Source organism: Vombatus ursinus, unplaced genomic scaffold (assembly GCF_900497805.2).
Source record: "Vombatus ursinus unplaced genomic scaffold, bare-nosed wombat genome assembly UNPS02014809.1, whole genome shotgun sequence".
NCBI lineage: Eukaryota > Metazoa > Chordata > Mammalia > Diprotodontia > Vombatidae > Vombatus > Vombatus ursinus.
In genome coordinates, this window is record NW_020954587.1 from 11,191,234 (window position 1) to 11,208,365 (window position 17,132).

Consider the following 17,132-nt stretch of genomic DNA (forward strand, 5'->3'; position numbering starts at 1 on the left):
AAAGAAAGAAAGAAAGAAAGAAAGAAAGAAAGAGAAGGTAGGAAGGAAGAAAAAATGGAAAGAAAGGAAAGAAAGAAGCAAGGAAGAAAGGCAGTAAAGAAAAAAGGAAGAAAGGAAAGGAAGAAAGAAGGTAGGAAAGAAAGAAGAAGAAAAAAGGAAAAGCATTTGAGATGGCAAAGAAAAATACAGCTTGCAAAGGTTTTATTCCAGGCATTTGTTAAGAATGTACAAGATGTCTTGATTTGTGCAACAAGGAGATCTATTCATTGATGTGCCAACTGTTAAATTTTATCATGAGCATTTATACAGTGTCTTGGAAATTTTGAAACACTACAGAATCAAGACTTGATTTATCATTTTGTTGATTGCCAGATTTATTATTAGTTGAATTTCAATTCTTTACGCAATAAAATATAAGCATTTTGGGCATTGTAGCTTCAGAGAAACTTACCTGTAACAAGATGGGATGGGCATTGATGGAAAGGGTATAGAGAAGGCGCAATTTGTCCCGGTCAGTAAAGTGATCCATGAAGACACTGCCAGCATCTGCCACTTCAGCGTATCTCCGGACAATGCGGTCTAAGAGCCTCTGTGAGGGACATCGCAGCATTGGACTGGGGAGACCCTGTAAATGGGAACATCCCTTTAGGTAATTGTGAGGGCTTAGTTATATGACTATGGCTGGAGCTGAAGCCGCTACAACTGGGCTACAGATACTCCAACCTTACCACCCAACTTTCTTTGAGCAATTATCGTTAATATCTTTTGTTTTTACGTTACCTACATTTCCCACCATGTCCACAAAAGCTATCTCTTATAATAAATAATAAAAAGAAAAAATAGAAACAAATTTCATAAAATTAATGAATACATAAAAAAAACCCAAAACCTAAGTTTATATGCAGTGTTCTGCATACCTGGTTGCCCATCTCTGCAAAGAAATAGGGAGAGGGCAGAGTCTCTCATATCTCTTATCTCATATCTCTTCTTTGGGGGCCAAACTTGATCACAATCGTCAGTTTTTATTGTTTTAGTGTTCTGCTTTTATCCATTTGCATTGTTGTATTCAATGTATATATTATTTTTCTGGTTCTGCTAACCTCACTTTACATCAGTTCACATAAATCTTTCCATGCTTCTCTGAATTCATCATGTTCATCATTTCTCATGGCACATTCATGTACCACAATTTGTTTAACCATCCCTCAATTGTTGGGGTATGTACTTTGATTCTAGGACTTTGCTACTATAAAAAATGCCACTACAAATGTTCTCATTGTACAAACACCTAAAGGGTATGGACATTTTATTCACTTTCTTTGCTTGATTCCAAATTGTTTTTCTTGAATTTTGGATTAGTTCACAGCTCCACCAACAATGCATTAGTGTGCCTATATTTCTACAACCCCTTCAACATTGCATATTTCCATATTTTGCTGTCTTTGCCAATTTTCTGGAAGTGAGGTGAAATGTCAGGCTTTAAAAAATTTGCATTTCTCTTATACTAGTAATTTGGGACATTCTTTCATGATTGTTAAAAGTTTGTGATTCTTTTAAGAATTGATTGTTCATATTATTTGCATGCATTATTTGCATGCACTTATTTATTAAGGAATAACTTTTGGTTTTTTATATTTCTGCTAGATGCCCACATATCATGTACATCAGACACTTTGCAGGGATATTTGATACAAAGATATTTCTCCCCCAGGCAACTACTTCCTTTCTTATCCTAGTTGTATTCATTTTGTTCATGCAAAAGCTCTTTCATTTCATTATTGAATTTATCTATTTTATTTTATTTATTTTTATTTTTTTGCTAGGTAATGGGGTTAAGTGACTTGCCCAGAGTCACACAGCTAGTAAGTGTCAAGTGTCTCAGGCCAAATTTGAACTCAGGTCCTCCTGACTCCAAGGCTGGAGCTCTATCCACTGTGCCACCTAGCTGCCCCTCTATTTTATTTTTTATAATTGCCACTGTTCCTTGATTAAGAATTCATCTACTACCTAGAGCTGTGAGAAGTATATGATCACTTTTTCTTCTAACATTTTAATGGTATGATCTTACTATAGAATATGACGTAAGATGTGGTCTAAACTTTATTTCTATCAGACTGCTTTCCAGCTTTCCTAGTAGTTCTTGTTAGATGGGGAATTTTTCTCTAGGTAATTTATGTTTTCAGGTTTCTTGAACACTGAGTTATTAAATCAGTTTATTTCTAATTCTTGCCTAATCTTTTCCATTGATCTACTTTTCTATTTTTTTCAACAAGGTCCAAATGGTTTTGATGATTGATCATTGTCTCCCATGATTTTCTAGACACTTTGTTCCTCCAAATCAATTTTATTATTGTTTTGTGTAGCTTTGTTTAGCATGACATCTACATATAATTTTGGTTATGTTGGCAAGACCCTGTCATGCCTACTGAATCTACTTCAGCTATTTAAATTGTTTCTTACTTCTTTAAGGAGTGTTATTTTATCTATAAAAATATTGAATGTGCTGTGGTAGAATGACTTTCAAATATTTTATGCATTTTGTAGTTATTTTGAATCCTTCTTTTCTATTGTTGTTCACATGTGTGTATGCATATATATGTGTGTATATGTACATATATATATGTATGTGTGTGGTAAGTCAGTCATTTCAGTTGTGTCCAACTCTTCATGACCCCATTTAGGATTTTTTTGGCAGAGATACTGGAATGATTTGCCATTTCCTTCTCCAGCTCATTTTATAGATAAGGAAACTGAGACAAACAGGGTTAAGTGACTTGTCCAAGATCACACAGCTAGTAAGTGTCTGAGGCCAGATTTGAACTCAGGAACATTTATCTTCCAGACTGTAGGCCTGGCACTCACTTTATCCACTGTACCACCTAATTGATACACACACATATTTATGTGTGTTTATATATATATATATCCATATCCATTTACATGTATATCCATGTGTATGTGTATCTGCATATATATACACACACTATAAAAATTCTGGTTAATTTTTCTGATTTTATTTTGTAGCCTACAATTTTATTGAAGCTAGTCATTTTTCCAAAATTTTTTGCTAATTTTTTTTTTTAGGATTTCCTAAACATTTTAATTTGCAGATCAATGTCATATCTGCAAAACAACCCCAATACATATGGATTGTTCTTTATATAACTAAATTCTCTTGAGTGGCTGGATTGCCTTGTGGTTAGTCTCAGAACAAGGAAGATCTGAGTTCTGTTACCCACACCTGACACTGTCTATAGGACCCTAGGCAAATTATTGAATCTCTTTGAGCACAAAGGCCATGGTGTTAAACTCAAAAAAGTAAAGGATATCTGGGGTCACATATTGACTTAGAAAACCACAGATTGCCATTACCTATGTTGCATTGTCTTTATTTTGTTAAACATTTCCCAATTACGTTGTAACCTGGTTCTGGCTATCCCAGGGAATGATGCAGGTCCACAGGTTATGTGTTTGACATTTTTCCTCTAGACAGCTCCATTGCAGAGAAAATGTGAAGAGAAAATTCCTTCATCTGGGAGGTTTCCTGTACTAATGAAATTATAGGTCCATTTCCTATGTTCTATTTTTTTTTTAAATTATTCTATATTTCTTTTAAAATTCTAGGTTTGGTGGCATATACTTGGCATAGCAGATGCTGATAATTATTTTTGAATTTCTTCTGGATTTGTTATGATTTCATCTTTTAACTGATTTCTCTCTTTGAATCATGTTGGCTAAAGTTTTATCAATTTTTGTTTTTGTTTTTTGATGAGGCAATTGCGGTTAAGTGACTTGCCCAGAATCACACAGGTAGCGAGTATTATGTGTCTGAGGCTAGACTTGAACTAGGGTCCTCCTGAATCCAGGGCTGGTGCTCTATATACTGTGTCATCTAGCTGCCACCTATCAATTTTTTTAAAGTCTTTTGAAGGACCTACTTTTAGTTTCCAATTCACTTTGAACCTCTATTTTATGGGTAAGTTTAGCCAATAACATCTAAGGTTATAATTTTTATGTTTGTTTTGTTTTTGAGACAGATAAGGCTGTGGATAGAGCTTGGAGTCAGGAAGACCTGAGTTCAAATCCAGCCTTAGACACTTACTAGCTGTGTGACCTTGGAAAAGTCACTTAGCCTTTGTTTGCCTCAGTTTCCTCAACTGTAAGATGGGGATAATAACAATACCCACCTTACAGCATTGTTGTGAGGATCAAATGAGATCCATTACTACAAATTATATTTGTAAAACACTTAGCATAGTCCCTGGCATATATTAGGTGCTATAAAATACTTGTTCCTTTTTCTTTTCCCTTCAAATCCTATTTAAAACATTTTTTTTGGTGTGATCTTACTGCTGCAGGGAACCCCCAGTGAGGAACATTCCCCAAATCTCCCCAAGCAGATTGGCCATTGCTCCATAATTTATAGTTTGAGAGTTGCCTATAGGCATTGAGAGGTTAAATGATTTGCCAAGGATAATACCATGAGCAGCAGGGCTTAAACATGAGTCTTACTGATTCTGATGGCAGGTTTCAATTCATTACACCGTGTTGTCTCTATGGTTTTCCATTATCCTAAATTTTATCTATTAAACTTTAAGTTTATAAATGTAATTTGCACCTGTGGTAATATGGTGATAGGGCATTAGAGTATATTAAACTTCTGCAAGCATCATGACGATTCATCAATAATATAGTAGAATTAGGGCAGCTAGGTGGTACAGTGGATAGAATATTGGGCCTGGAGTCAGGAAGACATCTTCCTGAGTTCAAATTTGACCTCAGACACTTCCTAGCTGTGTGACCATAGACAAGTCACTTAACTCTGTGTGTCTCAGTTTCCTCATCTGTAAAATGAGTATTCCAGTATTTTTGCCAAGAAAACCCTAAATGGGGTCATGAAGAGTCAGAAACAACTGAAAACAACTAAACGACAACAACCACAAAGGAACAAAGCAAGATTTCTAGAGTGCTGGGTAGATGCTTTATGGAGAATGTGTAGGGTCATGAAGAATCTGAGTCTGACACGACTGAAAAATGACTGAACAACAACAGTAGAATTGAACTTTTGATCCATTGCAAGTCCATGGCTTGTCCTACTTCAGATACTAACTCACTCATCTCTCTGTGTATATGCACTGGTTTGGTAATCCATTGAATGCTGGGTTTCTTTGGCGAGCTTTAAGGAATAAGCTTAAAGAATAACTTCAAAGAATTTGCATGTTGAATCTTCACTCATATACTAGATTCAATGGCCTCACAGCGGTATCTAACATGTTCTTCAAATGCGTACTGAAGGTCCCATAGCAAATTTTAACTACTGAAACCATGAAGTTTATCATAGGTTGAACCTTTTTTTTTTTTAAATGAGCAAAAGATGCTCATAGCTTGTTTTGCTTGGAACAATCTGATCCCCATCTCCACAAGCACACCCACATGCCCCATCCCCCTCTATCTAGTCCAGACCCCAAAACTCTTGATTCTACTTTTACTGATGTAAATTTTTTTAATGCTTCCTTTGCTAAATTCTGGTAAAAGAATGATTCAGAAATTATCTCCCTCCCTTTCCTCCCACCTTTTTGTACGACCTTTATCTGACACAGTCTGATTCCAAGAAATATTGTCACTTCTTTTTCCTCCTCTTTCCTTTCTTTCTCTAGTATATTTCTTTCTAATCTTCCCCTATAGCCTATAGATGTTTTCTCTTTTCCAAAATCAATAAATCAACAACCATTTATTAAGTGCAAAATATATGTCAGGTATTATGGATATAAAGACAAAAGTGAACCGATCTCACCTCTTACACAAATAATTCTAATAGCTGAAGGACATAACATACACATATATAGGTATGTACAAATAAGGATAGAGATTGGATTTGTGATTTTATTGGTATAAGGGATTTCCAGATGAGGAAACTCCCTCTACCAATGCAGGTTAGCACCTTTGCTGAAGTTTATAGACTTAGAGCATTGCCTAAAGCAATAGCTTCCAAATTATTATGTATTATGTATACTATATTGTATATTATGTATGAACATTAATATATATGCTATTGAGAGAAATGATTATTTCTCTCTTATATTAATAATCAGTTATTGAATTAAAACTGAGGTTTTTTCTCTTTTTATTTCCTCATTCAGAAATGAGTCCTTGTAGGTTATTCAGCCAGCCTTTGAAGTACAGGACTGATAATGAGATGAAATCTTGGGTGAAACTTATTCAACTGGGAAAACACAGATCTGATCAAAAGGTACAGAAATTCTAAGTCTAGGTGAATTGCTGAATTCCGGCCTGTTGTGTCTTAGTGAGAAAGGCCTGAGTGGAAGTGGATTCTCCCTTTTGTCTATATTACCCTGAACTGGGGTAGTCCAGGAAGAGATAAGTCTCTGTGTCAAGGACTGAGTGATCAGAGTTATGTCCCCCAGTCTATCACTAAAATAAACCCACCTCTCATTTTAATATTCATTCTCTCATTAATTATTAACCAATCAGATATGATTGCAGCTTTTAGGAACACCCACCCTTCCAAGGACATGAAAGCACTGAGAGGTCTGTTATATTTTGCCTTTGGTTTACAAGAGATGACAAATGACCCTCCTTTTATTAATTATTTGCCAACCATCACTAACAAAATGATTGATTACTCAGAAATTGTGTCTCTCAGACTTTTTATATACCACACTATAAAAATTATACCAAAACAGGACATTTTAAAAGGTTGACCTACAGATAAAACAATATCCCAGATATCCTAATATCCTGGCCCTTGAGCTGATTGGGAGCTGCTGGAATTTGCTAAATAGGGAGGTAGCGTGGTTGGACATGCTACTTTCTCTTTAGGAAAATCACTTGGGCAGCTTAGGGTTAGGATGGATCAAAGGAGGAGGACACTTGATTTGACCAGAAAAGTTAAGATGTGTGATAGTCTAAGTGAGAGGTACTAAGAACCTGAACCAGGGTGGCATCTATTTGAGTAGAGAGAAGGAGACAGATATGATCTTTCTTGTGGAGCCAGGAATGACCCAATTTGGTAACTGCTTAGATATGTGGAGAAGGGAAGGTAAAAAGTCAAAGATCACTCCAAGTTTCCAAGTCTGGGTGACTGGATGGATGGTGGTACCTTTGACAGAAAGAGAGCAGTTTGGAAGACAGGTGTGTAGGTATGGGGAACAGGTAATAAGTTCACTGTAGACATGTTGACTTTCAGATGCTTATGGAACATCAAATCTGAAATGTGTCATAGTCAATTTGGTGAAGTAGGACTAGATTCAGGAGACAGATGAGAGGTGAGTAAATAGCTGTGAGTTAGCTGCATAGAAAGGATCACTGAACCCTCCGGAGCTGAAGTAGTCACCAAATGAGTCAGCGGACGTGGAGAATACAGAGTACGCTTGATAGCGCTTTGGGGAATAGTGAAGTTTGGAGGTGGGATATCTATGATGATCTAGTAAAACAGACTCAGAAGGAATAGTTAAATAGGTAAGAGAACTGATTGAATGTCAGGACAATCCAGAGAGGAGAAAGAATGAGTATCTAGGAGAAGAAGATTATCAGCAGTATACAACATGCAGAGAGGTCCAGAAAGATGAAGATTGAAAAAAGGTCATTAGACTTGCCAATTAAAATACCATTGGTTACTTGGAGAGAGTGGTTTCTATTAACTGAGAGGTCAGGGACAATCAGGAGGATAAAAATTTGGGAGCCTAGAGGGACAGTAAAGAAATTAGAAGAAGAGTGCAAATCCAGCCTCAGACACTTACTAGCTGTGTGACCTTGGGCAAGTCACTTAATCCCAACAGCCTCAAACAAACAAAAAAAAAAAGCTCAAAAAGGTGTGGTGTTGGGTGGGAAAAAATGTAAACGTAACTCAATTTCTTCCAATTAAAAAGTGGAAAGTGTTTTAGTAGGGGATCAGCTTACCAGTCACTGTTCCAGAGAGCAGAATGCAGGCGCAGGGAATCCAAAGGGTGATCTGGGGGATATTGAATGGGGCTAGGGAAAGGGCAGGCAGGGAATTTTGCTTATATAGCTGCTGTGGGTGCATGGGTAGTGCAATTCTGTTGGAGACAAGTCCAGAATTGGCTAGGAGAAGGTAGATTTTGACCCATCTTTCTACTCTCTAATTGGTTGATTACATACCACTCACTGGGGCCAAGGTATGGGTCCCCTTACTACCATTTCACAGACACCAACCCTCACCCCAAGGGAATTGCTACCATATCACAGACCCCACCTCCACCCCCAAGGGGCTCTGGGTCCCATTTTGGAAACCATTGGCCTAGAAATACTGAGAGGTCAAGGGATTTGCCCAGGGTGACACAGCCAGTATGTGTCAGAGACTACACTAAAACCTAAGTCTTCTTGACTCCAAGGCTGGCTCTCTATCCACTATGTGATGTTACCTCTCTTCCCTTTTTATTTGTTTTTATTCAGTCATACTTGAACTTTCATGACTCCATTTAGGATTTTCTTGGCAAAGATACTAGAATGGTTCGCCATTTCCTTCTCCAGTTCATTTTATGAATGAGGAAACTGAGGCAAACAGGGTTAAGTGAGTTGCCCAGGGCCACACAGCTAGTAAGTGTCTGAGGCTGGATTTGAACTCATGAAGATGAGTTTTCCTGATTCCAAGGCCAGTGCTCTATGCACTATGGCGCCACCTAGCTCTCCCCTTTTATATCATTCTTCAATTATTCCACTAGATTTCTCAACCATTCTGGAGGTTCTTGTTACATTTTCACTTCTGGGGAGCAAATTGTTGTTATTGCCTCATCGTTCCTTTCTCTTGAATATTTCTCCTTTTGCAAGGGTGTTCATTTACTAGCTCACTTTCCTCATACATAAAATGAGAGGGTTAGACTTTTGTAATCCCAAGGAAATGGCCTTGGAGATGCATTCCAGCCCTAGATTTCTATAATTCTCTATGACAGGGGTTGCCAGAGTGGGATAAATAAGATGATCCATTACTGCACAGGAGCAAAATATGAGGACTTCTAATTATATTTAATCTTTTAAAATGAAAATAATTAAGCTTTATTATATTTAATACATGGTTTGACACTGCAGCCTTCACTCTGTGTGTCAAGTGGTCATACGCCATGTATAATGTGTGAGGTGATTCTGAGGGAAGACTGAGAGTTCCATAATGTGGAGAAGCTGACTGGCACCCTCTCTTATTCATCTGCTTTCAATACACTGAGATGCACTGCATTTGATGTGTGCCTGGTTAAGTAGAGTTATAGATTATATCATCTAACTTTAGCTAAACTCACCTTCATAAAATAGACAAGTGGCTTATAATATTCCTGCAAGGAAATCATAGAATGAAAATAATAGTAATCATTTAAGGACAAGCAAATGACCAGAAAACAGGCTGACAATTTTCCTATTCCTAGTATGAATTCATCAGTCATGTTATGAGGTAAAAACAATGAAGACCTAACAAGATCTGATGGGTCAGTCAAAAAATTCAAAATTATCAAGAAGAAAATTTGAAATATGGATTTATATAACCTTTAGTCATTTGCTATAAACTTTGCCCTAAATATACATTGTCCTTTGAGATATAATCAAGGATAGTATGAAACTATTGGACAGTTAGGTGATGCCATGGATAGAGTGCTGGGCCTGGAGTCAGGAAGACTCATCTTCTTGAGTTCAAATCTGGCCTCAGACACTTACTAGCTGTGTGACTCTGGTCAAATAACTTAACCCTGTTTGCCTCAGTTTCCTCATCTCTAAAATGAACTGAAGAAGGAAATGATAAATCACTCCAGTATCTTTGCCAAGAAGACGCCAAATGGGTTGGACGTGACTGAACAATAACAAATATGTAACTATTACCATTAACAAAACATTTTAAAACTAAACTTTTGTTGTTGAAAATTATGTAAGCTTATCACCTATAAAAAATCTCATATTTGCCCATTTAAAATTTTGGAATTAAAATTTTCTGACTTGTTAAAAAAAATCTTCTAAATGAAGAGTTTCAGTGAGTTTTGAATCCATTTGTTAAAAATATAAAAGTGCAATACCTTTCAGTTAGTTTGCAAAAAGAACTGATTAACATCAGGAAATATGGAAATTTACTGTCTGATTTTTTAAAAAGCCTTTACATAATTGGTGGATAAGATTATCATAACTTATTAAGTACATCTAACAACATACTTCTTCCATTTGATTCTATGTCTCTTTGGAATGTATCTTTTTTTTTGGCTAGGCAATGGGGTTAAGTGACTTGCCCAATCTCACACAGCTAGTGTTACGTGTCTGAGGACAGATTTGAATTCAGGTCCTCCTGACTCCAGAGCAGGTGCTCTATCCTCTGCACCACCTAACTGTCCCTCTTTGGAATATATCTTGTCCAGCTATGATAGGCATTAAAGCCAAGGCTTAGCATAAACTGAACTTAAAACCTTTAAATTTCTGGTTCAGCTGGTAAAGTGGTAAGTTAAGATTTAAAAAAATAACAAAGTATATTCCATTACATTGCTCACACTGAAAAAAAATTTGTAAATAATTAGGAATCTGCCTTGTTACTTAATTTGTTATACTGTTTGATTATATCTTTAACTACTAATTACGAGTCATTTGCTATTAATTTTTTTTAGTAAGAGCATAAAGGTTTTTATATTATATTAAGGCAGAGGGTGGGGGGGTAGGAATACAAGCAGTGCACAATGTCTCTGAAAAGGGGAACAGCCCCACTTCTAATAGATACGGGCCCTGGTGAGTTCTTATTGGTAGAAGGGAGCTGAGGGAATTAAAGATGAAGGGTGGTTACCAGGTAAGGCAGTCTCTTAACTTCCTGCCCCTACTCCACGTGAAACTAGTCCTGCCCAAGTTCACTTTGGCCTCAAAAGCTTATCTTAAGTCTATTGACATTTATCCATCCATTTATCTATCTATCCACCTATCTATTTATCTACCTAGCTATCTGTCTGTCTGCCTGTCTCTCACTGTCTCTCTCTCCTTCGCTCCCTCCTTCCATCCATCTACCTACCCACCTATCCACCTACCTATCTACTTACCTACCTATATTACTTATCTATCTACTTAAGCATAGATGTAGATATAGATGTACAATATCTGTATACATATACATATACATATACAGATACAGATATAAATGAAGATGCAGATACAGATATGTAAAGAGTCCAAGGGAAAATGGGCTCAAGCTTAGGGCAAAGGGATAACTTACAGCTACTGACTGTTGGAAGTTATTTTTTTCACATTTGTGTGGTACTCAAGAAGCCATGTTTAAGCATGATGAATCTGTGTCCATCAGCTCTCAATGCAGACACTTGATCAGAGAGCTTATCTGGAGAGACTGCTAGTACACTGATGAAGGATGGGAAGGCTAACATCTTCTGGACCCTTTGAAGTCTATGAGGTCCTCTTGCCCAAGGGATAGAAGGGAAGAAGACCCGGCCAAGGCCACAGCTGAGGTCTCTACTCCCCATCAAAAGTTTCTTCAGGAATGTTCTGGGAAGCAATGCTCCCCCCACTTTTTAGAACTTTTTGATTTCAGGTAACTCGTTCTTTTCATCAAGGTCCCAGAGGGAGCGACAGAATCCTCAGGCAAATGGAACAGACTACCAGGCTGGTGTCCTTTATTCAGCAAATGGCTTTCAAAGACTTTTCACACTTATTCTAAGGCCTATGAGTCAGATTGATTGAGTAGAATTTTGTCACTTTATTTCTTTTTTATTCCTTAAAGTGGTACAGAATTGAGTAAATCTGTCACCTCACCTTTACAGTACTCTGTTAATTCCTCTTGGTTGCTCTTTCCATCTTTATGGGGTTGTAAGTGTGTAAGTGTGTGTGTGCACACACATGTGGACTATTTCTACAACTTTTTAAAGCACTTAGGAAGGAGTAGGATGTTGGAGACTAAATATGGTACTTCCACTGCTAGTGATACGAGAGGGGTTTGTTAAAGAGAGCTTTATAGATCTTTTCCATATTTCATCCAATTGTGGTTCAGTTTCAACCTTACATGCTTTCAGGATGACTTGGCTTAATTAACCTTGAACCAAATGTTGAACCAAGCTTTCTGTAAATGTTTTCTTGCTACTACTTTTTGTTTTTTTATGAGATGCTCACATTAAGCATGTTCATAATCTTCTGACATTTTATATCACAATATTTTATGTACAAGTTGGTATTGTAAAATGGTATTTCCCTTGATGGCTACATCTCTCCTCTTGGCAAGAAGATCAAATCTTTGCTTATGAAGGCAATTACAAGGCTTTTTTGTTCTTTTTATTGTGACAATTAATTCACATTATTTAAATTTCCTTAGGAAATTGTGAGAGTCTGAGTTAATATATGCATTTATCCGTTTTCCATATTTTGGCATCAATATCTTGTTTAAATAAGTCAGGCTGGAAATGTCTCCTTTGGTGAAGGGAAGATGAAAGGAAAGGAGTAAGTATTTATATAGTTCCTACTATGTTCCAGGCACTGTGCTTTTTAAAAAAAAAAATTACCTTATTTGATCCTTATAACAACCATGTTGGACAGGTACTATTATTATCTCCATTTTACAGGAAACTGAGGCAGACAGAGATTAAGTGACTTGCCCAGGGTCAAACAGCTAAGTAAGTGTCTGTGGCTGAATTTGAACTCAGATCTTCTTGACTCCAGGCCTAGTCTTTTATTCTCAGTGCTGACTAGCTGCTGTTGCACGCCATATGATCTGCTCATTTTAGTTCTTTCTTGTAATTTGTAATTGAGTTTGATCTTTGCTTTAACACAGTGACAGCCCAATAGCTGATCAGCACATGAGTCCTATGTGGATAGCCAATCATTTCCTGTCTGTTCATTTTATGTGATGATATATAAATATGCCAATTATTTGGGACAGGCAACAATTTTGCTATGGTTTCATTTTGTGACAGCTATGGTACTTCTACTGACACCAGACTGACTCAGTCTGACCTTGATTAGCTGAACCTGATTAAACTGGTTTCCCTATCTTTAGTTACTTCTTTGTCAGCTTAGTGCTAAATTTCACACCACATAAATAAGGGAATTTCATTGATCTCATTTGTCATATTTTTAAGAACAGATAATAAGCCAAGAAAATACCCCAAAGTTGTAGTTCTTAAACAGCATACTACAATGACTATTAGAGATATTGCAATAGCTCTTAATGTGAGGAAGTAAAGTGTTTCAAGGATTTCAAACCCACAAAGAAACTGGATTAGTTGCTTCAAAGTATAAAGACCAGTGAGGTGAAAGATTGAAAACAACATTGAGAAATGAGAAACTATTGCTATGAAACAGCCTAACTAGTCTTCAGAAAATGAGAAAAGACCTTTAAAGGGGCCTGGAAGATGAAGAGTTTGTTATTGATTCTCTTAGAGTGTGGCAAAGGTTCCCTGAAGCTGGAAGAACAGTGCAAAAACCAATTTTTTAAAAAGACATTGATAATAGGATGGGCAGTTAGGTGTCACAGGGGAAAGAGTGCCTGACCTGAAGTCAGGAAGACTCAGTTTTCTGAGTTTAAATTGGGCCTCAGACACTTACTGCCTGTGTGACTCTGAGCTGTTTGCCTCAGTTTCCTCACCTATAAAATGAACTGGAGAAGGAAATGGGGGGCAGCTAGGTTGCACAGTGGATAGAACACTGGCCCTGGAGTCAGGAGCACCTGATTTCAAATCTGGCCTCAGACACTTGGCACTTACTAGCTGTGTGACCCTGGGCAAGTCACTTAACCCCACTGCCTACCCAAAAATAAATAAATAAATAAAAGAAGGAAATGGCAAATCACTCCAGTATATCCACCGAGAAAACCCCAATAGATACAACTGAAAGTGACTGAACAACAATGACAACTGATAATAGGAGATCTGAAGAAAAAACTATTTGCCATGGACAAGACAATACAAATACTAGAATACAGGCATGCCTTGTTTTTTTGTGCTTTGCAGATGTTGCTTTTTTTGCAAATTGAAAGTTTGTGGCAATCCTGTGTTGAATAAGTCTCTCAGCACCATTTTTCCAACAGCACATGCTCACATCATGTCTCTGTGTCATATTTTGGTAATTCTTGCAATATTTTAAAATTTTTCATTATTTTTTGTATTTTCTATATCCATTATGGCGATCTGTGATCAGTGATCTTTGATGTTACTACTGTAATCATTTTGGGATGCCTCAAATCATGCTGTGTGTATTCTCACTGCTCCACTGACCTGCTGTTCCCCATCTCTCTCCCTATTCTGTGAGACACAACATTGAAATTAGGCCAATTCATAACCCTACAATGGCCTCTAAGTGTTGAAGTGAAAGGAAGAATCAATCAATGGGGCAAATTTCATTGTTGACTTACTTTAAGAAATTGCCACAGCCACCCCAACCTTCAGCAGCCACCATCCTGATCAGTCAGCAGCCACCAACCCTCCACCAGCAAAAAGATTATGATTTTCTGAAGGCTCGGGTGACGGTTAGCACTGTTTAGCAATAAGGCATTTTTTAGTTAAAGTATGTATTTTTTTTAAGATATAATACAATTGCATACTTAATAGGCTACAGTATAGTATAAACATAACTTTTTGTATGTTGAGAAACTAAAAAATTCATGTGCCTTGCTTTATTGTGATGTCTACTTTATTATGGTTGTCTGAAACTGAACTCATAGTATCTTTGAAGTATTTTACAGAAGAAGCTCACTTTTTTTATTCAAGATTATACCAAAACCTTTGTTAGGAGTACTGTAGGAAAACCTATAAGACCTGAGAATCTTAATCAGACTGTAAAATATCCACTTCCTTCTCTGCCCTCTCCTCCCAACCCATATTTTGGGGATTTTTTTTTTCTATTTCCAAAGGTCCTGGAAGTCTTGTCCCCAATGAGGGAAGGATGAACTTCAAGAAAATATTAATATACCAAGACACAGACAGATACTTGTTCTAGAATCATAGAAATATCCAAATGGAGATCTAATACTGCAAAGATTAACTCTTGAAACTTAAAGAAATGTATCTAAGAAATGGAGGTTGTAATGTTTCAGTGGTTTGAATATTCCCTTGTTTTATTTTAAAATTAACTTTTAAAAAAAATGAAATTGCTTGTCCCCTCTCCCCTTCATTCCTTCACCATTAAAAAAAAAGAAGAAAAACAAAATCTATGAAATAAACAGATATAGTCAAACATATCAAATTCCCATATTGGCCATGTAAAAAAAACTGTGTCATTCTAAATCCTGAGTCCATCACCTCTTTGTCAGAGGATGGATAGCTTGCTTTATCATTGGTCCTTTAAAATCATGGTTCTATGTTTCATCTATCTAGCTCTAGTTTTCTTAACAAGAATGGTTGGAAGTCCTGTATTCTATTAAAGTATTATTTCCTTATGCAGGATTATATTGTATGTACCATTTTAAAATTTTGTCTTTTTGTCACAATGAATTTAACAAGCATTTCCCTATACAAAGAAGAGAAAACTTCTGCAGACATTTCTCTATACAAAGAAGAGAAAAAATTTGCATATGAGGGCTTACATTTCTAGTTCCTATAGTTGGTAGTTTTTCATATACTTCAGATTTAATGCTGTACTTCAAACATTGCCCTGAATATATTCCTTTTGAACTTCCCGCTGCTCCTTTTGTTTTTTTTTTTTTATGATGGGTTGACATACTTTCCTCTCTTCCATTTTTTTTTTTGTATTAGTGTCATTACTCCATTTCTCTCCTCTCCACTCCACCAAAGGGTTTATCGAGGAGGGGCATGACCTTGTGAGAAACTCCCTTGTAAGAAACAAGTATAATATCCACACATTGGCCATTTCTAAAATGGTGGTCTTACACTTTATTATTATATTTTATTCCATCTCCTTTCTGCTAAGAAGAAATAAGCATGATTACTCATCAGTTTTCTGGAGACTACATGGATCGTTAATTTGATCAGAGTTCCTAAGCCTTTCACAATTATTTCCCTTTACGATGTAGTATTCATATAAATTGTTATCGTGGTTCTGTGGCAGTCAGTTAAAAACAATTCTTTAATAAGAGCTTACTACGTGCTAAAGACAGTGTTTAGCAAAGGGTCTATAAAAAAAGGCAAAAAACACAGTCCTTGCCCACAAGGAATTCACATTCTAATGAGGTGGGGGAGGAGAGATAATATGAAGCAATTGTGAACATACAAGATACATACAGTGTGAATGGAAGATAATCTCAGAGAGAAGGCACTAAAAATCAGGGTGACTGGGAAAGATTTCCTGCAGAAGGTAGGGTTTGAGCTGAGTCCTAAAGGAAACCAAAGAAACTTAGAGTCCAAGAAGAGTCAGAGCAATCCAGTGCACCCTTAGAATTATTTTAATGGGTGTTCCTCTAGTGATTTATAGCATTGTGATGTGGTCTTTGATAGCTTGTCTTTCTCCTTTTAAAAACTGCTTTTTCATAACTTTGACCATTAGGGAATGGCTCTTGTTCTTATGTATTTTTATAAATTCCACAGAATGTGTGTGTGTGTTGCTACAAAGATTTATTCCTAGTTAACTGTTTCCCTTATTCTAACTACTTAATTTTATTCACAAAAATCTTTTCAAATTTGTGTAATTGATATTGTCCATCTTATCTTCAATGATTTCCTATATCTCTTATTTGGTAAAGAACTCTTTCCCAATACATAGTTATTGAAGGTATCTCTTTGCCTACTTTTTTAATCTCTAATTTTTTTTTTTAAAAGGATATGACCTTTTATGTCTTGGTCATGTATTCATTTGGAGCTCAGTATAATATGTGGTATGAGATAAGTTTCAAATGTAAACTTTAGGGCTAAACTTCATTTTTACCAGGCTTCTTTCCACTTTCAACAACAGTGAAATTCTGAGTGCCTACCTCAATAGTTGAAGTCCTTGGGTTTACTGAATACTATACTATTATTTTGGATTGTTTCTTAGACTTGGGCACCTAATTTGTTCCACTGGTCAACTTTTCTATATTTTTAACCAGTTTTGATGATTACTCCTTTGTATTAAAGTTTGAAATCTGGTACTGCTAGGCCCCTTTCCTACTTCTTTTCGTTTTTTCCCCTTGAGATTCTTGATCTTTTGTTTCTCCTGATGAATTTTTCTATTATTTTGTGCAATTCTACAAGACAATCCTTTAGTCATTTGAT

General features: G+C 36.5%; 1 protein-coding gene across 1 annotated transcript in view; it reads right to left on the reverse strand.

The window, feature by feature from the left end:
* Positions 1 to 17,132, reverse strand: part of DIPK2B (divergent protein kinase domain 2B) — a 60,360-nt gene that overhangs the window by 19,805 nt on the left and 23,423 nt on the right. Inside the window, exon 3 of the mRNA XM_027875566.1 lies at positions 452 to 625. Within this exon, the coding sequence (XP_027731367.1) occupies positions 452 to 625 (174 nt within the window). The remainder of the gene's footprint in view (positions 1 to 451; positions 626 to 17,132) is intronic.